Source organism: Leucopleurus acutus (assembly GCF_964270905.1).
Source record: "Leucopleurus acutus genome assembly, chromosome: X".
Lineage (NCBI taxonomy): Eukaryota > Metazoa > Chordata > Mammalia > Artiodactyla > Delphinidae > Leucopleurus > Leucopleurus acutus.
Genome location: NC_139148.1, coordinates 2,030,141 through 2,052,095, shown reverse-complemented (window position 1 = coordinate 2,052,095; position 21,955 = coordinate 2,030,141). Strand labels below are relative to the sequence as shown.

At 48.4% G+C, this 21,955-nt stretch overlaps 1 protein-coding gene across 1 annotated transcript in view; it reads left to right on the top strand.

Moving 5' to 3' along the window:
- The window catches only part of LOC309978408 (cAMP-dependent protein kinase catalytic subunit PRKX), a gene marked incomplete at its 5' end in the record, with an annotated part of 79,974 nt that extends 74,734 nt beyond the window's left edge, over positions 1 to 5,240 (top strand). The window contains 2 exons of the mRNA XM_082864884.1: positions 2,030 to 2,177; positions 4,686 to 5,240. Of these exons, the coding sequence (XP_082721010.1) occupies positions 2,030 to 2,155 (126 nt within the window). The 3' untranslated portion in view covers positions 2,156 to 2,177; positions 4,686 to 5,240. The remainder of the gene's footprint in view (positions 1 to 2,029; positions 2,178 to 4,685) is intronic.
- Between the last annotated feature and the right edge of the window lie 16,715 nt (positions 5,241 to 21,955).

Sequence of the window (21,955 nt, the reverse complement as noted above, 5' to 3'; positions counted from 1 at the left end):
ATGCACCTTCTGTCCACGTGGCGCCTGGTTTATAGAAATAGCTCATTTATTGAATGCAGTGAGAAAGAATGAAGGAAAAGTCACCATTAAACTTACTCTGTGACTTTTAAAATCTTTGTAAATCCTCAACCTCTTTTATGGAGCCAACCCAAGATCTATTCACGTGTGGCTTGGCCCATTTGGGGATGGGAGTTGTCTGCTGTGCGTATACAGCGTGAACCTCACTAATTAGACTTTCTGCCACGGAACTTCTGAGTCAGATGAGGAACGTGGCACCTTCACCTGAAGCTCCTTGATGTTTCTGAGGTGCTGACCACTCCATGCTCTTTGCACTTTGATACACTCACCAAAATATACACGTGACAAGAGGGTTTTCTTTTTTTTTTTTTTAAATGAATAATTTTTAACTTACTTGACTCATTTCTGTGTCCACATAGCAGTTAAAATGTTCCCCCTGGGATCCACGTAGGAACGCATGCTCTGTCAGGATTCTCCAGCTGCATCTGCTTTGCTGTGGTCTGTTAGGAAGCACGGAGCTTTGGGACAGGGACAAATCTAGGTCCTCGTCCTGGACTTGACTTGAGGATTCTAGCATCATGAGCCTCAAGTGTCTTGTGAAACATCCAGGTTAGGATCCATCCTGCAGAGGAAGGGCGAGAGGGGTGGTGCTCACCACGTGTGTTAAAGGCTCTGGACAAAGCATAACAGTTTCACAGGATTAGAGAAAACTAGTCGGTGTCTGTGTGTGTTACAGAATCTTGGAGTTGGATGTATGCAGGAATCAGCAAAGTACAACCTGTGGGCCAAATCTGGCCCCTTGCTTGTTTTTATAAATAAAGTTTTATTGGCACATAGCCACATCCATTTGTTTAAAGATTGTCGATGGCTGCTTTCCCACTGCAATGGCAGCAGGGAGTAGTCGCAACAGAAGTTGTATGGCCTGAAAAACAAAATGTTTTACTAACTGGCCCTTTATGGGAAAAGTTTGCTGACCCTCTTCTCAATCCCGATGCCTTCATTTTTATCAATGTAGGATTGTGGTATGGCCTCTGAGATAATAAAACCCAAGTCTGGAGCTCTTTCCATCTTTCTGGAATTTTCCAAAGTGTGGCCACAGGACCAGCTACATCAGAATGTCCCCGACCTGGGAATCTCGATTTAACAAGCAGTCCAGGCGGTCCTCAGTTCTAGAATTTAAGAAGCAAGTGCTGGGTACCTTCCTTCTTCCCTAAATTCTTCAAACTGTGTAAGCATTCATCAATCTGATAGTTGACACCTCACTTGCAATATCTTTAATTCCAAGCTTTTCCTGTTCATAAACAAAGAAAAGCAGCTCTGTTGTCTTCCAGTTCTTTTTACATTTTCACAGAAAGCTGTAGACATAGAGGGATGTATGGGTAGACCTCGGAGATACTGTAAGCTTGGTTCCAGAGTACCACAATAAAGCGAGTCACACTAATGTTTTGGTTTTGCAGCACATATAAAAGTTATGTATAGGGAATTCCCTGGTGGTCCAGTGGTTAGGACTGTGTGCTTTCATTACCAAGGGTGAGGGTTCGACCCCTGGTCCGGGAGCTAAGATTCCCGCAAACCAAGGCGTGGCCAAAAATTAAAAAAAAAAAAAGAAGAAGAAAAATTAAGTTATGTACAATAGGTACTATCCTGTAATCTATTAAGCATACAGTCACACTATGTCTAAAAAAAGTGTCCGTACCTTAACTCCAAAGTACAAAAGAAAACAAAACAAACACAATTTCAGTAGTAACGTCAAAGATCCCTGGTCACAGATCAACATAACAGATATAATCATAGTGGAAAAGTTTGAACTGTCAAAATGTGACACAGACCCGAAGGGAGCCAGTGTGGCTGGAAAAAGGGTCCCAATAGACTTGCTCAGGGTAGGGTTGCTGCAAAGCTTCCATTTGTAAAAAACACAGTCTGTGCAAAGTGCAATGTGCGCTGAGCATAATAACATCCTGGCGCGCGCTGTTCCTCTGTAACACGGGGTTGGGTCTTGTTGATCCCCCAGCCTCCCATCGTGCCCAAAGTGTGCAGCGAGGGCGACACCTCCAACTTCGAAGCTTATCCCGAGAACGACTGGAACATGGCCCCTCCGGTGTCACAGAAAGATCTGGAAGTCTTCAAGAATTTCTGAGCATGGGCTCCCCACCTGGAAGGTATATCTTTTTTTTTTTTTTTAATATCAAGGAATCTCATTTCATGCATTAATTTTATCAGTTGAATTCTGTTTCTTTCTTTCTTTTCTTTTTTAACATATACATGTATCTATTCTTTTCAAATTCTTTTCCCATTTAGGTTGTTACATAACACTGTGCCCAGTTCCCTGTGCTCTACAGAAGGTCCTCGTTGGTTGAACTTATTTACAAAACAGAAACAGACTCATAGACTCAGAGAACGAACTTAGGTTACGAGGGGGGGAGGGTCGGGGGGAGGGGGGAGGGATACATTGGGAGTTCGGGATTGATACGTACACACTGCTGTATTTAAAATGGGTAAACGACAAGGTGTATCTTTATTTTTAGTAGTTAAAAATCAGCAAGGGGGCTTCCCTGGTGGCGCAGCGGTTGAGAGTCCGCCTGCCGATGCAGGGGACACGGGTTCGTGCCCCGGTCCGGGAAGATCCCGCATACCACGGAGCAGCTGGGCCCGTGAGCCACGGCCGCTGAGCCTGCGCATCCGGAGCCTGTGCCCCACAATGGGAGAGGCCACAGCAGTGACAGGCCCGCGTACCGCAAAAAAAAAAAAAAAAAAATCAGCGAGGTTGACAGAACCTCGTGTGCAGGAGGTCTTGCATAGACCGAGTGGGGCTTCTCTCCCCGCTTCGGGCACGAGCGATGGAGCAGAACCAGCCCTAGTCCCTTCCAGGGCAGCAGAAGAAACAGCCGGTGTGTGTGGGCCGCACGCCAGAGAACCAGCCTCACCACCAGGATCTCACTCCCCGGACTGACCTGCCGGGGCAGGGTCTGTACCAATACATACGGCTCCTAGGAGACCGGTGCGCCTACACATTTGAGAAGCATAGCTCTTGTGGCTGCTTCCTGGAATCTCCGAGGTCCAGACCACAATACTTCCCAAGTATTTTCAGAAGGGCTCTTGGGTCTCTTTTTGTTAGAAAGGAATCATCTGAGAACACCTTGTAGGAAATTTGCTAAAGTTAATTTGAGATTGAAAAGAAATGACTTTGAGTCTCTTATTTCCACGAACCTTTGAAGGTCTATGACTCTCTGACTTTGAAGGTCTAGTTTATTTAGTTAGTTATTGAGTTAGTTTAATTGCCTTTTATTTTTCTCTCTGGTATCTAGGGGTTGGCTTTTATTTTCTTAATTTTTATTTTTTATTGAAGTATAGTTGATTTGCAATATTGTGTTAGTTTCAGGTGTAGCAAAGTGATTCCATTGTATATATGTATATATATTTTTTCAGATTGTTTTCCATTGTAGGTTTTTGCAATATACTGCGTATAGTTCCCTGTGCTGTACAGTAGGTCCTTGTTGTTTGTCTATTTTATACCTAGTAATGTGAATCTGTTCACCCCGAACTCCTAATATATTCCCTCCCCGTTTTTCCCCTTCGGTAACCATAAGTTTGTTTTCTGTGTCTGTGAGTCTGTTTCCGTTTTGTAAGTAAGTTCATTTGTATCATTTTTTTCCCCAGATTTATAGTCGAGTTACTTTTAATGTACTTTGGCCAATGGCAGGGGCCGTATTTGATGACATTCTTGGTGACCCTTTGGAAGTCAGGAGACCATTTCATGATCTCATTGCCTCCTGTTCATGCAACCAGCTTGCATTTTGCTCTTCTAAAAGCCAGACACATTCATATTTGAATCTCTCTCAGTCATTTTACCGGCTGGTATTTTCCGCTGAGCGATCAGGTGTGACGATGCTATGCGAAAAGATATTCTTTCAGGAAGCGAAATCTCATCCCACAGGTGAGACCCGAGTTCAGCTTCGTTACAGGATTCTGGAGCTCTGTTCTGCAGCTGTGGGACTTACTCGTGCCTCTGTGTGTGGCTCCTGCTTCTCAGCAGGTGGAGAGGGTGTTAAGACAGCTGCAGGGGGCCTCTCAGCTCTCTGTGCCTTGTAGTTCTTTTCATCACAAAATGTTTTCTCTGGCTGTATAACCCTACAGCAAAGCACATTGAAACTAGGATCTGTGTTTGTTTTGTTTTGTTTTGTTTGCGGTGCGCGGGCCTCTCACTGTTGTGGCCTCTCCCCCTGCGGAGCACAGGCTCCGGACGCGCAGGCGCAGCGGCCACGGCTCACAGGCCCAGCCGCTCCGCGGCATGTGGGATCTTCCCGGACCGGGGCACGAACCCGCGTCCCCTGCATCGGCAGGCGGACTCTCAACCGCTGTGCCACCAGGGAAGCCCTCGGATCTGTTTTTGCTTGAGTGATGAATCTCCCTTCTCATCGTGGGTGAGGAGAGGCTAGTTCTGTGCATGTCAACACCATAGAACATTAAAAACCCACCTTTCAAATATTGTTCCATGTCTCTTATTAGGCATCTTCTCTCCTTAGAATTCAGGCTTGTGGGTCTTTGCAGTAAGAATTCCAAAGGAAAGTTGGGTTTCTTTCGTGCTATTATTGTTGTTGTTCTTAGGATGACAAACTCTACCCAGGTGTTTAAAAACTAACAAAATCCTTTGTCTAATTTCATGCCAGAAACAGGGTGATTTGAGCCTGCCTGGGACAGATGGCTGCCCCCAGGCAGACCTGAAGAAGCATCTTCTTAATGGGATAAGGACTTTTCCACGTTTATATACACCCGGATGTATATAAAGAGATGGCAGAGCCGTTGACATTTGTGGACCTAGAATTATTTAAGCAGCTGGAAATCGACTGCGCAGTAGGAGGACATTTTGAAAAATTGTTTGGTTGTAGATTTTATCTTCTTTTTAGGCTTGTGTTCCTACTGGGATATCCTGGGGTTTTTTTCTCATAGACTTTATAAGTTTGAGCTGAACTTGTTCAGATACAACCACAAATTGCATGTGTGTGCCTGTGCGTGTGTCTGTGTGTGTATAAAAAGGACGGTGTGCCTGGATCAGGGAAATTGTGCAGTGAAGTAAATGTTCCTACTTTCCAGAGCCTATGGTGTTTCATGTTTCACATTTTTTTTCAAGAATCTATTCTCTTGGGGACAAATTTTAAAAGTATGATATGTGCATTTTTTATCATCTTATATGCATTTTATGGTTATATGTGAAGAAGGTATCATACGACGGTCTATATCCAATATCTTCAGTGCTTTGTGTCTGGTAGCCTTGGGTCATGAATCCAGGACGACAGGGAAGGAGATGTGGGTTTGGACTTTAGTGCAAGGCTAGCCATTGGCCATGACTGTTATTCAAGGAATTTTCTCTATTGCATTAAAAAAATCTCATACTCTGTAGGGGGATGGCTAGCTATTGATATTCCAGGTTAAATCCGTGGACCAAACTGCATCTCCCAAAGCAAACTCGTAGCTTTCTGTATTGGCTCAATGAACCTATGCAAATGTTTTCTTTTCCCTTTGGTTTTAGGAAAAGTAAGAAACAAAACAGGTACGATGGAAGTGTTTGAACCTCCCTCGTTTCTGCTTAGTTTTGCTTCTTCTTGTCAATGTTCAGTCCATCTGGTGTCATAGACCTGGTTGGCTTGTGCAGAATCTCACCTGTTGGGTGAGATTCGTTTCTCTTTGGACGTGATGGTGAGGGTCCCCTGAGGAGTGCTCTGCTGTGCCTTCCCCTTAGCACTGATCTTGAAAGCCAAGTGCTGAGTGGGTCGCCATGAGTGTGTTGCTGTTTAAATATGGGTCTTCCCAGAAGCAGTGCCTGGGCGGAGGGCCTCGGTGTCTGTCTGGTCCCTCGTGCATTTCCTCGTCTACTCTCTGCTTCTGCTTTCCGATTCCAAACTTTGCTGTGAAAATCTGAAGGCGCCGCCCATATTCTGTTGGCTGTGAGTCAGCTGAAAACACAGCATTGCTCAAACCTGTTACGTATCCGATCGTAGGGCCCAACCATGGCCTTCTCCGTGGAGGTCTGTGCGTTTAAGAAGTAGGTTCCAGAGCCTTCAGTGGCGGCAGGGATGCACCCGATAGATCTGCGAGATCGCCTCTCCTGCATCCTCCCTTTTCCTGCCGAGAAAGGTCCAGCTCCTTGGGCAGCCGGCATGGGGCAGAGTGTGCCCCACAGGTGTGTTGGTGTCAAGCGTTGGGCGCCCCCTGAGCTCTCAGCCCCCTCCCAGGCCTCTGCAGCTCATGTGTTCTTGGGTGACCGGGCAGGTTCTTTGCCATCAACACTGTTTTTCCTGGGCTGGGCCAGGAAGGCTTTTCTTCCTATAGCCCCTTGCCTACCTCTGTCTCTTCTGCAGGCACATCTGGGGGTGTGGAGAGCTGCCATTTGCAAAAAATCATACATTTTTTTTTACCGTAGCAAAAACTGTCCAAGGAGATGCAGTCACCTCTCACATTTGGCCAGTTTCCATTCGCGAATCCAAAGACGAGGGCTGTGTGTGTTTGAAGGTGACATGAAGGCAACTTACACCTATAAGAGCTTTAAATTGGAGACACTAAATCACCCCCTTCTCATAAATGACCTCGTCTTCAAAAACCAAGTCCATAGGTGAGAGTGAGCCCACAATTTAGTGAAAGAAACCCACTACAATGAGTAGCTCAATAAAAATTTATTTTCCAAGGGCGCGCTTGGGTAAATGTTCCCACAGAACTGTGTTTTCAGTCTGTACTTTTCGGGCACCGTGCTCTTTGGATGAAGCCATGGGCCAACAGGGGCTAAAATTTTACCGTGTAATTTCTGCACTGTTTCATCGTTGAAGGTCAGAAGGTTAAATGAGCAAAGCAAACCTGCACGGAGATGTAGACACACAAGGAAAAACATGTCTTGTGTCTTCTGACTATAAAGATAAACAATCAGGGCTTCCCCGGTGGCGCAGTGGTTGGGAGGCCGCCTGCCGATGCAGGGCACGCGGGTTCGTGCCCCGGTCCGGGAAGATCCCACGTGCCGCGGAGCGGCTGGGCCCGTGAGCCATGGCCGCTGCGCCTGCGCGTCCGGAGCCTGTGCTCCGCAACGGGAGAGGCCGCAGCAGTGAGAGGCCCGCGTGCTGCAAAAAAAAAAGAAAATTATTATTTGGAGGCTTATGCTTAAAAAAATACAAAATAAATGAAACACCTTTCTTGAACACAATGCAAAATGGTACATACACACGATCCCTATGCGTGTTTTTTTGGGTTCGCTCTTCCTGTCCAGGATTTAATTTATGAGATGAAAAGAGTCCAAGAATGCATGAACACACACTGCCTTAATTTTGAACAAATAGGCAGGGAAGACAAAAGTTCAAATGCATTGATGACTTGGTTCTTTAAAAACGTTGTCATTGACCGTCAGCCACGCAAAACATTGAAAGTGAAGAGGAATTCCAAGAGTACCACATGGTGTTTGTCTCACCTTCCAGACCCTCAGGCCCATTTAATTATACAAAGCGTTACCTGCCGGTGACCAGGGCATAAATTACATGGTCTGACGTAGTGCAAAGATGGGTGTGATCAAAGTGAGTCTTAAGCACATGGCACGCTCCCCGTGTATGACCGAAAAATTGTTCCCTCCCTGGAGGCCTTCTGCCGTGCTCACATATCGGATCAGAAATAATCAGGGTGCAAAGTTTTGGAGAAAATTCACATCCATCAGCACAACATTCAGAGCCGGAAAAGGACAGATTGATTTTTGTTTTCTGCAATTTTGACAAGTTGGTAAATGACAATGCTATTTAAAAAGTCTTTAGGAAACACATGTATTGCAAGAGGTGGATTGAGGCGGGTCTTGTTTTCCTAAGGGGATTGTCGCCAGCCTGCTTTGATAGGCATCTGTAAAGCTGAGAAGGAGGTGAAATCACAGCTGATCATACGGCATAATGTTCATGGTCACAGAAGTTGGAATCCCCCTCAGCAGAAATGTATCGTTTGCCAGCAATGGAAAAATCGTGACTTATGCTCTCCACATGTCAAAATACGCAAAAGAAACTCCAGTCACCAGGTAACAGGTGTCCATGTCACACCGTCACGATGCTTTAAAACACCACCTCCTGTTGTGCTCCTGGGGCAGCTGCACCATCAGCTGTTTATAAATGTCTCGCGCAGTGTTTTGTTTCCTTCTGTCCGTCTGTATGTCGGGACTCCCCTGCTGCCAGCCACAGCGTCACCAGTAGCACTGAGCAGTTGGGTGATGTGACACACATTTGCCCTTTCTGCGTACAACCTAAGTTGCCTCTCAGTTCGGAACCACTTGGACTGTGAAATACAGCTCCATCCTGTTCACGCGAGACCCCGACGCACCGCCCTGTAGGCACCGAGGGCCGCCCACCCAGGTGAACGCTGCAGGCTGCAGCAGATCCCATCAGAACATCAAATTCCTCACGTTAGCTGCAGGTGCAGGAAAGATTGGATTTTTTTTTTTCCAACCCTTTGATTTTGCATCGCGAAATTTACACCATCACAGGAGCCCTTGATGGCTCCTAATTAAGATTTGAAGTGACGCATGCCTGCATTATTCTTTCTCCAGGGGTGCGTCTCCCTGGCATGTATTTTACACCTGTTGGGCACATCCTACGTACTGTATGTACCCTCTAGCCCTGTTGTTGTTGAGTTACCAAAAACAAAGAGAAAAACACATGCACAGTTGTCTTAATATGTTTGAGTAGTTGTGTGTGTGTGTGTGTGTGTGTGTGTGTGTGTCTGTCTGTCTGTCTTGTTGGAGGTGGAATGGGGGGGGATGCTTTCACCAAGCATAATGTTTTCATATCAAGCTTGTTTTTGCAGACCCTGTGGGGTTGCATCCAAGGAGCAGAGCTTCATAATCAAAAGGAAATACTCTGTAACGGTTTCCTCTAAATTATTGTGTCTTAAGATGTTCTGTTGATCTTCCACGGTGGACTTTTGTTATTTAAGTACAAGTCATTACATGTTTGTTTTTGCAACGGGGATGTGAAGCCTTTCTGCTCGCAGGCCGTCTTTCCTGGTTCCCTGAGATGCTTTTCCAGCTCTGCAGGGCCGTCAGAGCTTCCTTCTTTCTTGCGGGATGAAGTTCCTGGGCCAGCGTGGCACGTCCCCAGTGAGTCACACTGGGAGCCCCGCCGGGTCATCCCAGCTTCTCATGTGGATTAAAAAACCCTGTCAATTCCTTGCACAATGAAAATCACTGTGATTTGTATATATACCCTAGGAAAATTTTACTGCTGTCTAATTTATGGAATAATACTATTGATTCCAGGTTTGTTTAATAAAACTTTGTATCTTTTAAGATAAAGTCTGTCTCCGGTCTGGTTCTTTGGTCACAGGGAAAGCTGTAGCTTTTCTGCTTTCATCTAGCCTAGGTGTCGGAAGTCTTTCTTTTTCTTTTTAATTTTTTATATTTTACTGAGATATAATTGACCAAAAAATTATGTTTGTTTCAGGTTTACAGCATAATGATTCCATATATGTATACATAGCAGAAAAACACCCCAGTATATCTATTTAACATCCGTCCCCTTACATAGTTATAAAATGTTTTTCTTGTGCCGAGAACTTTCAAATTCTCCCTTAAAACAAGTTTCAAACATATGGTGCAGTATTATTGTATTTTCTTCTGCAGAGGGCCAGACGGTTAATATTTTTGGCACTGCAGGACAAGCTGTGTGCAAAAGCAGCCCTAGACTGTATGTAAATGAAGGGGCGTGGCTTGTTCCAATAAAGCTTTATTGATAAAGAGAGGCTGGGGGGGCTGGATTTGGCCATGCTTTGCCAACCTCTCGTCTAGTACCCGAGGGTGTCTTTGCCAGTCGCCTTTGCGGTTTGTTCAAAATGTACCTCCATCGTTGTCATCAAAAACTGAACTATTTTAAAATTTCATTCTCATCCGTCACGTAGCTTGGCGCCCGGCTTTCCACGCTACCTCTGCAGTTTGCTGAAACATGCGCCCTTCCTCACTGTAAGTCAACCCGTGTGTGATTTATAGCATTCACGTCACTACTACAGCCGGTAGCAAAGCATCACACCAAAACGAGGGTCCCATACGAGCCTGTTTATTGCTTGGTGGCCACCCTTGTCTACCTCTGCTCATGGAATTCCTTTGGGAGCGTCTCCACAGACAGGCACGGCAACTTAGGGTCTGGCTGCAAACCTTCTGGGAGTGACGGTCTAGAATTTCTATAGAGTGGGTACTTAGGGGGTGACATTCTGGTTTGGGAGAGCGAGAGAGAGTGAGTGTGTGTGTGGACGTGCGTGGACGTGTGTGTGGACGTGCGTGGACGTGTGTGTGGACGTGCGTGTACATGTGTGTGTGGTGTACGTGTGTGTGTACATGCACGTGCACATCCGTGCATACTTCGGGAGAAAATGAGAAAGGGTATTTGAGGGGCTGCTGGAGATGGTCCACGGAGTCTGTGTTGCGAAGCAGCTAGGTTCTTCTGTCTCCTCTGCCGCTTTGGTTGCCCTCATTGGCTTCTTTTCTTTTCTTTCTCCTTTTTTTTCCGTAACCATACTCTGTTCATGGAAGTCTGGAAGCCAGTCTCATTTTGCGTTCTTGTTAAAGAATCCAACAACCTTGTCTCAAGAAGTTAAGGAAGAACAGGTGTGGTCTCAGTCCGAGGCTGCCTCAGGTATTGCCTGCAGAAAAAAAATGTTTCTTCTGTTTTTGGAGCTCCCCTCCATACAGGACAGTAAGATACCTGCTTTACAGGGTTTGTTTTTTAAATTATTATTGTAATATAGTTGGCATAGAACATTCTGATAGGTGTTCCGCGTGTTGGTTGATACATTTATATATTGCAGTATGATTGCCCTTGTAGTGATAGCTGTCATCTCTATCAGGTTACCTAATTATCATTTTTGTGTGTGTGTATGTGGTGGGGATAGTTAAGCACTAGTCTCTTAGTGAGGGTGACGTTTATTATACAATATTATTGTCTGTAATCACTGTGCTCTGCATTAAATCTCCAGGACTTATTTACCTACTAGTTGCAACTTTATACCCTGATCAACATCTCTCCTATTACCCCTCCACCCCGCAGCCCCAGGAACCACCTTTTAACTCTGTTTCTATGAATGTGACTTTCTTAGATTCTGCAGATAAGTGACATCATACCCTATTTGTCTTTCTCTGTCTGGCTTATTTCACTAAGCATAATACCCTCTCGGCCCATCTGTGTTGTCAAGAATGGCAGGATTTCCTCTTTGATGGCCAAGTAATATTCCGTCGTATGTATCTGTACGCCACACCTCGTTTATTCATTCCTCTGTTGACAGACACTGAGGTGGTTTCCGTGTCTCAACTGTCGTGAATAACGATGCTGTGAATCTGGGGGTGCAGATACCTCTTCAAAATGCAAATCAGAACCACAGTGAGATACGACCTCACACCTGTCAGAATGGCTATTATCAAAAAGATGACAAACAACAAATGCCGGAGAGGGTGTGGAGAAGAGAGAACCCTCCTGCACTGTGGGTGGGATATAAACTGGTGCAGCCACTATGGAAAGCCACATGGAGGTGAGGTTCCTCAGAAATTAAAAGTAGAATTACCAAATGATCCAGCAATCCCACTCCTGGGCGCGGCTACCATTTAACATTTAAAAATAGGAGATATCCGCCCCCTCCTTTAAAGGTAACAAAATTGAGGCCGAGAAAAACTAAGTTATTCACCAGAGTCTCCTAGTTAATAAATCATGGAGCTGAGATTCAAACTCCACCTGACTCCGGCTCATTCCAGTGCACCACATGACATTTCAGTAATAAAAATATTAGGACCGTCATTGAAGAAAGAAAGAACCAGATTCTCTGTATTTGGAGGAAAACATTGGATGCCGGGCAAACTGTCAAATGCTGAAGACCTCCAGTCAGTGGATTGATAAGAGCATTGACGATTGCATGCTTGGCTTTGTCTTAAGGCAGAAAACCATGATCTACTTGAACCCTTTTGAAAGTCAGAGTTATTAACAGGCAAATTACCTTCCAGAAATGCAGGCGAGAGACTCTTTTGTAGACCTGTGAAGCTACGAGCACAGATAAACTTTTATTTTTAAGTGGTGGTTAAAAAGTGCATCACAGGAGATCTACCCTCAATAAAATTTTAAGTGCAAAGTACAGTATCGTCAAGTATAGATGTTACTGGACGCAAGTTCGTGTGCCCGACGTACAGTGAGGCGAAACAAACCGGAACGTCGCAGTTTGCGGCAGAGAAAGGTTTATTGCAGGGCTTGCCAGGAGACCGTGCTCAGAAAATCCCATACTCCCTGAAGGGTTTCAGCAAAGCATTTTTAAAGGCAAGGGGAGGGCGGGCTGGGGTTGTGGCACCTTCTGGATGCTGGAATCCTTTGCTCTTGCATCTGTCCATGTAGGTCAGGTCACCGCGTTCACGTAAACCTCCAACAAGACACATGTTATTCTCTGTTCTGCAACCTTTTATCTCTGTATGAACCGAAAAGTGTTTTACTGGTAAAGGTCAGAGCCCGGAGCATGTGCCGTTATGTATGTTTCAGGCCACAGGCAACATCTTTTACAAAAGGTGCAGAGCCAGCATCACTGAGCACAGGCGACAGAGCACAAAGGTCAAAGGAACAGGTAACTGGTTTCCCCTGTTACGTAGGCACCGTCAGGTACAGCAGCTCCCTAGGATGTATTGCTCTCACGTAACCGAACTCTATCCCCGTTGAACAGTGAGTGACTGCCTCCCACCGCTCCCCTGTCCCCACTGCCCTTGGCCCCTGGCACCCGCCTTTGGGGCTGGGTCTCGAATTTCACCCGAAATGTTTCCGGTTCTCAAGAACATCCTGGAGAATAGACTGGCTGTGGTATCTGGTTAGGAAGGTCTGGCTTGGAGCCCCTGCACATTCGGCTTTTACAGTCCCCCGGGGAGGGCGCTGTCTCCGAGAGCCACTGGCTGAACAATGCTTCTTTCCCATGATCAGAATTCGTGTGCAGGCTGTTTAAAACCAGTGCCTTAGAGAAAGTGAAGAAAAAAAAAAAAATCCACAAAAGGCAGAGTTTTTAAAGGGACGTCCTTCCCGTAAGTGGGAAAGAACAAAGGTTAATTTGGCCCACGGAGGTCGGAATTTGGGCAGTTCTTATCCACTGTGCTTATTTTTGTCAAGGTGGAGAAGCACGACCCAATGCCTAAAAGGCAAAGGGGGAGGATTGGCCTTGTGCAGAGTACATTCTAATACCCGAGAACTCTCCATTTCCCGGTGGCCAGATGGTTATTTATTTTCTTAAACTGATATCCTTTTATTAAAAAAAAATTTATTATTTATTTTTGGCTGCGTTGGGTCTTCGTTGCTGCGCACGGGCTTCTCATTGCGGTGGCTTCTCTTGTTGCGGAGCACGGGCTTCAATAGTTGTGGCTCGTGGGCTCAGTAGTTGTGGCTCGCGGGCTCTAGAGCACAGGCTCAGTAGTCGTGGTGCACGGGCTTAGTGGCTCCGCGGCATGTGGGATCTTCCCCGACCAGGGCTCGCACCCGTGTCCCCTGCATTGGCGGGCGGATGCTTAACCACTGCACCACCAGGAAGTCCCTGGCCAGATGTTTAGATCCTTGGCTTTTTCTTGGGAATCTGTTGTCTTTTCCTTCCTAAGGGAAGGAGCCCCCGTGACCTATTTGGGGGAATTTATGCCACTTTCAGAATGTCATCTTAAAGAATTGGGGCTTTAGCAGAGATCCCCTAATTCGTGCTTTTCAAGCCTTTACTGTGGTCATGGTGGGAAACCTATTTGGCATATTTAGCAGAACCATCCAGAAATGAAACCACATTTCAGGCTTGGGTCTTTTGTGGGAAGCCCATAGGTGACTGCTCTGAATCCCGCTTTTTGTTTTCTCACATGAGCTCCAGGCTCTGTGTTGCTGATTTCACAAGGGACCGAATACTAGGGAGGGGTTAGAAGAAAAGCTGCGGCTCTCTTTCCCATCATGTCTGGGAACTTAGAAGTGGATCCTCTTTTCTACCCTTTCATTTCCGTCGTTCACCACGGCGCACACCAGCCTTCTGGCTCATCGGTGCGGTTTACAGCGTGCTTACCGGTGCTCTGTCCTCATCGGTGCGGTTTACAGCGTGCTTACCGGTGCTCTGTCCTCATCGGTGCGGTTTACAGCGTGCTTACCGGTGCTCTGTCCTCATCTGTGCGGTTTACAGCGTGCTTACCGGTGCTCTGTCCTCATCTGTGCGGTTTACAGCGTGCTTACCGGTGCTCTGTCCTCATCGGTGCGGTTTCCAGCGTGCTTACCGGTGCTCTGTCCTCATCGGTGCGGTTTACAGCGTGCTTACCGGTGCTCTGTCTTCATCGGTGCGGCTTACAGCATGCTTACCGGTGCTCTGTCTTCATCGGTGCGGTTTACAGCGTGCTTACCGGTGCTCTGTCCTCATCTGTGCGGTTTACAGCGTGCTTACCGGTGCTCTGTCCTCATCTGTGCGGTTTACAGCATGCTTACCGGTGCTCTGTCTTCATCGGTGCGGCTTACAGCGTGCTTACCGGTGCTCTGTCTTCATCGGTGCGGCTTACAGCGTGCTTACCGGTGCTCTGTCCGCATCGGTGCGGTTTACAGCGTGCTTACCGGTGCTCTGTCCTCATCTGTGCGGTTTACAGCGTGCTTACCGGTGCTCTGTCCTCATCTGTGCGGTTTACAGCGTGCTTACCGGTGCTCTGTCTTCATCGGTGCGGCTTACAGCATGCTTACCGGTGCTCTGTCTTCATCGGTGCGGTTTACAGCATGCTTACCGGTGCTCCGTCCTCATCTGTGCGGTTTCCAGCGTGCTTATTGGTGCTGTGTCTTCATCTGTGCGGTTTACAGTGTGCTCTGTCCTCATCGGTGCGGTTTACAGCGTGCTTACCGGTGCTCTGTCCTCATCTGTGCGGTTTACAGCGTGCTTACCGGTGTTCTGTCCTCATCTGTGCGGTTTACAGCGTGCTTACTGGTGCTCTGTCCTCATCTGTGCGGTTTACAGCATGCTTACCGGTGCTCTGTCTTCATCTGTGCGGTTTACAGCGTGCTTACCGGTGCTCTGTCTTCATCGGTGCGGTTTACAGCGTGCTTACCAGTGCTCTGTCTTTCTGGACTCATATTTTCTTTTCTCCAGCCCTTATTCCCAGTCTCTGCACACTTGTACTTTGACAAAACGTTGGTCCAGTGTGTTCTTTTATTTTTTAGTTAGTTAGTTAGTTTGTTTTACAACTGTTGGGTCGAAGTTGCCATGGACATGGCCTGTGGCCATCACTTTTTTACAGTCTGCTCTGGGATGCCGGTTGGACGGATTTTCCTTCCTAACGGTGGTGGAAGGTCTTTTTCAGCTCTTGACAGCTGGTGATGGGGCAGCCACCAGCCCTCCACAGACGTCTCCAGCTCTCATTGAAGATCTGTTACCGACCGGGGTTCCTGGCCTCCTTGATCGATAGAAATTGATCAGAGGCCAGACAAGAAATTCAGGCAAAGCTTTACTGGGGTCCCTGCTGCAGCGGGGGGCGGGGGGGGGCGAGAACAAGTAACAGGTGCCCTTGCCCCGCTCCCCGAGGGGGGGCAGCTGGGTCCTTCTACGGGGTGAGGGTAGGGGTGGGTCCAGGGGTCGGGCCGGAGGGGAGGCTTAGGGGGTCTGCCCACCCCTTTGGTGGTGTGAGTGCAGGGGGCGTGTGCAGTGCCCTGCTTTGGTGGTGTGAGTGCAGGGGGCGTGCGCAGTGCCCTGCTTTGGTGGTGTGAGTGCAGGGGGCGTGCGCAGTGCCCTGCTTTGGTGGTGTGAGTGCAGGGGGCGTGCGCAGCGCCCTGCTTTGGTGGTGTGAGTGCAGGGGGCGTGCGCAGTGCCCTGCTTTGGTGGTGTGAGTGCAGGGGGCGTGCGCAGTGCCCTGCTTTGGTGGTGTGAGTGCAGGGGGCGTGCGCAGCACCCTGCTTTGGTGGTGTGAGTGCAGGGGGCGTGCGCAGCGCCCTGCCTTGGTGGTGTGAGTGCAGAGGGCGTGCGCAGCACCCTGCTTTGGTGGTGTGAGTGCAGGGGGCGTGCGCAGCGCCCTGCTTTGGTGGTGTGAGTGCAGGGGGCGTGCGCAGCGCCCTGCCTTGGTGGTGTGAGTGCAGGGGGCGTGCGCAGCGCCCTGCCTTGGTGGTGTGAGTGCAGAGGGCGTGCGCAGCGCCCTGCTTTGGTGGTGTGAGTGCAGGGGGCGTGCGCAGCGCCCTGCTTTGGTGGTGTGAGTGCAGGGGGCGTGCGCAGCGCCCTGCCTTGGTGGTGTGAGTGCAGAGGGCGTGCGCAGCGCCCTGCTTTGGTGGTGTGAGTGCAGGGGGCGTGCGCAGCACCCTGCTTTGGTGGTGTGAGTGCAGGGGGCGTGCGCAGCGCCCTGCTTTGGTGGTGTGAGTGCAGGGGGCGTGCGCAGCGCCCTGCCTTGGTGGTGTGAGTGCAGGGGGCGTGCGCAGCGCCCTGCTTTGGTGGTGTGAGTGCAGGGGGCGCGCGCAGCGCCCTGCCTTGGTGGTGTGAGTGCAGGGGGCGTGCGCAGTGCCCTGCCTTGGTGGTGTGAGTGCAGGGCGCATGCGCAGTACCCGCTTTTGCTCCCGGCTCTTCAGAGGTCACAGGTGGGTTTTTGGTCTCTTTGTATCTTTTGTCCGGAATTTGCCCCAACTGCGCATGCACGCAGTTATTTTTAGTCCCATATGGTGTGTGTATATTTTGTTGCTGGAATAGAGGTGTGTCCAGGTTCAAGCACTGCAGCACTGCAGCCAAGGGTCCCGGGTCCCAGCCAGTCTCAGTTCTGCATAGACGTCTGGGCTTCTGGATGGCTGGGAGGGTTCTCTTTTCCAAAAGGGAAAGAGATGCTGGTGGGATTCCACGTGCCTTACTCTCAGCTCTCTCAAAGCAGAGGTTGAGTTTTTTGGCTCCAGAATTCAGCGCGTCCTCGTCAGGCATGGAAGACCCCGACATGTGTAACCATTTTCCTATGTGTCCATCCCCCAGTTTTCACTTTATTTCCTTGTTCTCATTTGGTTCTTACCTTTGACATTTTCTACTGGTCTTCACTGAAAATCGGCTTCATTTTCTGCCCTTGTAAAAATATTCTTTCAGTCGTGACAGATAATCCTCTTTCTAAGCTCCCGATAGATGTACTGTTTCTACCCAGGCAAGATAAATTTGATAACCCCCTTTAAAAAGATTTTCACCACTTTTCGAGGCGTCTGTTTAACCCCTCAAATGGGTAATGTTGCATATGTAAAGCAGTTATTTAAAACAGTTTTGGAATTGTAGTATTTAGATCGTGCAACATTTCATTAAGAGTATGAATGTAATAAAGAAAGGTGTGCTGATCTCTCAGGGGAGAGGCGTGCTCTCCATACTCGATGGGGTACAGGACGCCGCACATCAGAGTCCTCCAGCCCCAAATGTCAGTAGCACTGAAGTTCAGAGACCCTGGACCTTAGCATAAGACTGTCCATCCACCTATCTATCTATATCTGTCTGTCTATCTATGTCTGTCTATCCATCATTTGCACCGTTTCTTTAAAGACTGCTCAGCTATCTTCTCATAAAGGGGTCCCTCCTGCATCGTATTTAAAATTTCAACTCATTTCTCCTGCCCCTGCTCACCAACCCCTTCCTTCATTTATTTTTCTCCATAGCACTGAGCACTTTCTAATGGGTTATGTCCACTTTTCTTACTTATCTCTATTGTCTGTCTCTCCCCATTATAATGCAAACTCCATGGAGGCAGGGAAGTTGGTCTCTGGTTTTGTTCACTGTTGTATGTCTGGTGCCTGGAACAGTTCTCAGGACATGCAAGGACATCCTCATGTAAAACTCTGTTATGTGTAGTTTCTCTGCCACTGAGTGTAGAGAAACTTACTGCACTTTCCTTTGCAATGAGGAGATGGTCTCCTACTGTAGGCAAGGTGCCCTTATGTAATTTATGTATTGAATTGCTGAAAAGAAGAGAATTTCTTTGCATTTTGTACAGCGCAAACCATGCTTTATATAAAATAATGTGCATGTATATACACATGTGGTTGCATCTTTGTGTGTGTGTGTGTGTGTTGTGGGGCAGGGGTCCCCATCCCCTGGGCCATGGACCGGTACTGGTCCGTGTCTTGTTAGGAACCGGGCCGCACAGCAGGAGGTGAGCGGCGGGCGAGTGAGGGAAGCTCCACCTGTATTTACAGCCGCTCCCGTCGCTCGCGTTACCGCCTGAGCTCCGCCTCCTGTCAGATCAGCGGCTGCATTAGATTCTCACGGGAGCGCGAACCCCACTGTGAACTGCGCATGCGAGACATCTAGGTTGCGCGCTCCTTGCGAGAATCTAATGCCTGGTGATCTGAGGTGGAGCTGAGACGGCGATGCTAGCGCTGGGGAGCGGCTGGAAATACACATTATCATTAGCAGAGAGGTTTGATGGCGCAGAGACCATCATAAATCAATTGCTTGCAGACTCATATCAAAACCCTGTCAGTGAGTGTCAAGTGACGATTAAGCTGCGTCTTACGCAGTAGACTGGACATAAGCCCTCACGTCGGGTGTCACTGTCTCCCATCACCCCCCAGATGGGATCATCTAGTGGCAGGAAAACGAGCTCAGGGCTCCCACTGATTCTGCATTATGGTGAGTTGTATCATTATTTCATTGTATATTACAACGTAATAATAATAGAAGTAAAGTGCACAATAAACGTAATGTACTGGAATCATCCTGAAACCATCGCCCCCCACCCCCGACCCCTGGTCCATGGAGAAATTGTCTTCCACGAAACCGGTCCCTGGTGCCAAAAAGGTTGGGGACCGCTGGTGTGGGATGTGTATCTGGTGTGTGTATGTGTGTGTATATCTGGGGTCCGTGTGTGTGTATCTGGTGTGTGTGTGTGTGTGTGTGTGTGTAGCAGTCGTTCCTAGAAAAGGATCTAGAAACAAAATGCTGGATCCAAAGGATTTGCTCAATTAAATTATGATCAGATACTGCCCGTTGCAACCCAGAAACACTTTTATCAATTTACACCCATCAACAGAGAATAGAAGTTTCTCACAACCTTGTCCACAGCAAGTGGACAGGCCAGCTTTTATACTGTTTGGTAACTGGATTGGGTTAAAGAAGTCATATCTCAGTATTTTCAATCCACATTTGTGAGTGAGGTTTTGCACATAGCCACATGTTTTGGACTTTCACATTTCTTTTTTTCTGAATTGCCTGTCCTTTGCTTGATTTTTAGCAGATCATTATAAATCACCCTTCACCATTTCTTCAACCTCTGAACTCAGCAAATAATCCCATTGAAAGGGGTTTTCTTATTATTTTAGGCTGGTAAGGCCACATGAAACTTGTATCCATTTTATTTTTTATTAGCGCCCACTGTATACTTTGTTTTACCATCCGGGTGTAGTGTTTGCGTATACATTAGCAGATGTAGATCTACAATGTTTCTCTAACATCTGAAAGTAAATTAACAGGGTTTTTTGGTTTTGTTGGGTTTTTTTTGCGGTACGCGGGCCTCTCACTGCTGTGGCCTCTCCCGTTGCGGAGCACAGGCTCCGGACGCGCAGGCTCAGCGGCCATGGCTCGCGGGCCCAGCCGCTCCGCGGCACGTGGGATCTTCCTGGACCGGGGCACGAACCCGCGTCCCCTGCCTCGGCAGGCGGACTCTCAACCACTGCACCACGAGGGAAGCCCTAACGGGTTTTGAAGCCTGTGATTGTTCTTCTGGCCAGTTGTTCGGAACATTAGGGGGTTGCAGCCTATTCTGCTTCTGCATTGAGAATATTCCTATTCTCAAATTTATTCTGCTTTCTGTTTAACCGAAAGCTGCCAGTGGAAGGCAGTTGTCTCCTAAATTTGCACCTAGGCTCCTGGGTCTTTTAGTTTGCTCTAAGCACCATGTAGTAGCTCAGAGTATACCTTTCTGGATTTTCACTCCACATCTATTTTCCCGTCAATCCCCACCATCATCGGCATCCTGATCACACTTAGAAAACCGTTTAGTGGCTTTGCCAGGCGTAATGAATCCCATATATAGCCTGCTGCTCTAATCCCTTGAGACCAAGAACACAGAACTCAACTGTCGTCGTGTTACCGAACTCGGGTCTCGCTGCTCGCCACTCTCAAGCCAATACTCGAGAGGCAGGCATTGGTAGAAAGGAAAGTGTGCTTTATTCCGGATGGTGGCAACTGGGGGGAGAAGGTGGACTCATGTCTAACAGCCACCTCTCCCCTGCTTATCAGTGGACAGGAGCTTTCAAAGGGGAGTTTCAGGCTTCCCTGGTGGCGCAGTGGTTGAGAGTCCGCCTGCCGACGCAGGGGACGTGGGCTCGTGCCCTGGTCCGGGAAGATCCCACGTGCCGCAGAGCAGCTGGGCCCGTGAGCCGTGGCCGCTGAGCCTGCGCGTCCAGAGCCTGTGCACCACAACGGGAGAGGCCACAGCAGTGAGAGGCCCGCGTACCGCAAAAAAGAAAAAAAAAAAAAAAGGAGGGGAGTGTCAAGGCGGAGGGACGGGGCTACATGCAGAAACAGCACAGTCAGCTGTGATCGTCATCTTGAAATTGGTCAGTGATGGTCTGATCTGTATCCTCTTGATTGTTTTCAGTACGGTTGGTGTTCACTTCCGAGGTCAGTTGGTTCCCATTTCCTTGAGGCCAGTTCTCAGAATGGTGGCAGCTTATGTCATGGCTACAGCCTGGTCACCGTGCAGTGCACTTCTTCCACCTGGCGGGGTCTTCAGTATCTGCAGAGCAGCTCACAGGACGTGGCTCAGAATACGATCGCTAGTCCCTGAGGAGGGACTAAGCGTCCTTGACTTTGTGTAATGACTCAACTGCTTTATTTGGTTTTGTTTGACTGCTTTCCTTTGCTTCTGCATTTTCTCACTTCTCTGGTTGAAGTTATTCTCTGGCTAAAGTTTTTCTACAGAAAAGAGGCAGGTGGAGGACATTGGGTGGGGGAGTGTCTGTCCTGAGAAGGCCACGTGGGGCCGTGCTCCGTGTCAGTGCTGCAGAGGCTTAGACGGTCTTAGGTGGTGGTATGCTTTGTAAACCAGTTCTCCCGGGGGAGATAAGGCCCTGACGCGCAGCCTCTGCCGACGTCCATGGTGTCAGTACTTAACCCCGCCGTGACTGATTTCAAGCTGCCGACAGTGGAAGAGCTGGCTCACAGAGTTCTTCAGGATTTAAGTCCCCTTCTCAGAGCTGGAAGAAGCCAGCTCTTCCTGTCCGGATGGTGGCAACTGGGGGGGAAGGTGGACTTCCCGGAGCTGGAAGAAGCCAGCTCTTCCTGTCTGGATGGTGGCAACTGTGGGGGGGAAGGTGGACTTCCCGGAGCTGGAAGAAGCCAGCTCTTACTGTCCGGATGGTGGCAACTGGGGGGGAAGGTGGACTTCCCGGAGCTGGAAGAAGCCAGCTCTTCCTGTCCGGATGGTGGCAACTGTGGGGGGGAAGGTGGACTTCCCGGAGCTGGAAGAAGCCAGCTCTTCCCGTCTCCGGCACAAGTGCTCCAAGAAGGAGGCGTCCTGGATTGGCTTAGAGTCTCTGGAGGGAAGAGGAACCTCCATCCACACTTGTCTTCCTCTGCTTGTCCTCCTGGTGGGTCTAGGAGCTCCTGAGGCTCCACGTAGGGTCTGCCTGCTCCCCCCATGGAGGAGATGTCCCACCTGCTGGGCGGCAGAGCCAGTCTGCACCTTCCCCCCCCGGTGCAGGAGCCCCAGGGCTGGGGCAGAAATGGGGCTTTCCCACCCCTTCCTTCTCTTTCTACCTCTAGGATTTTAATTTGAACCATGAACACACGAATGGGAAATAGAAAAACGCCTCACTCTTCATCTCTCCTCCTCCAAACTTCCTGCTTACCTACATGTTAAGTTCTGATACAGCTTGGCAAATTGGCCTTCAGAAAATATTCTTCCTGTTTCTACTCATTCAATCATTTAAAAAAAATACTTTTCTTCAGATCTTTACTGCCGCGTACTTTAAAGTTACTTTTAAGG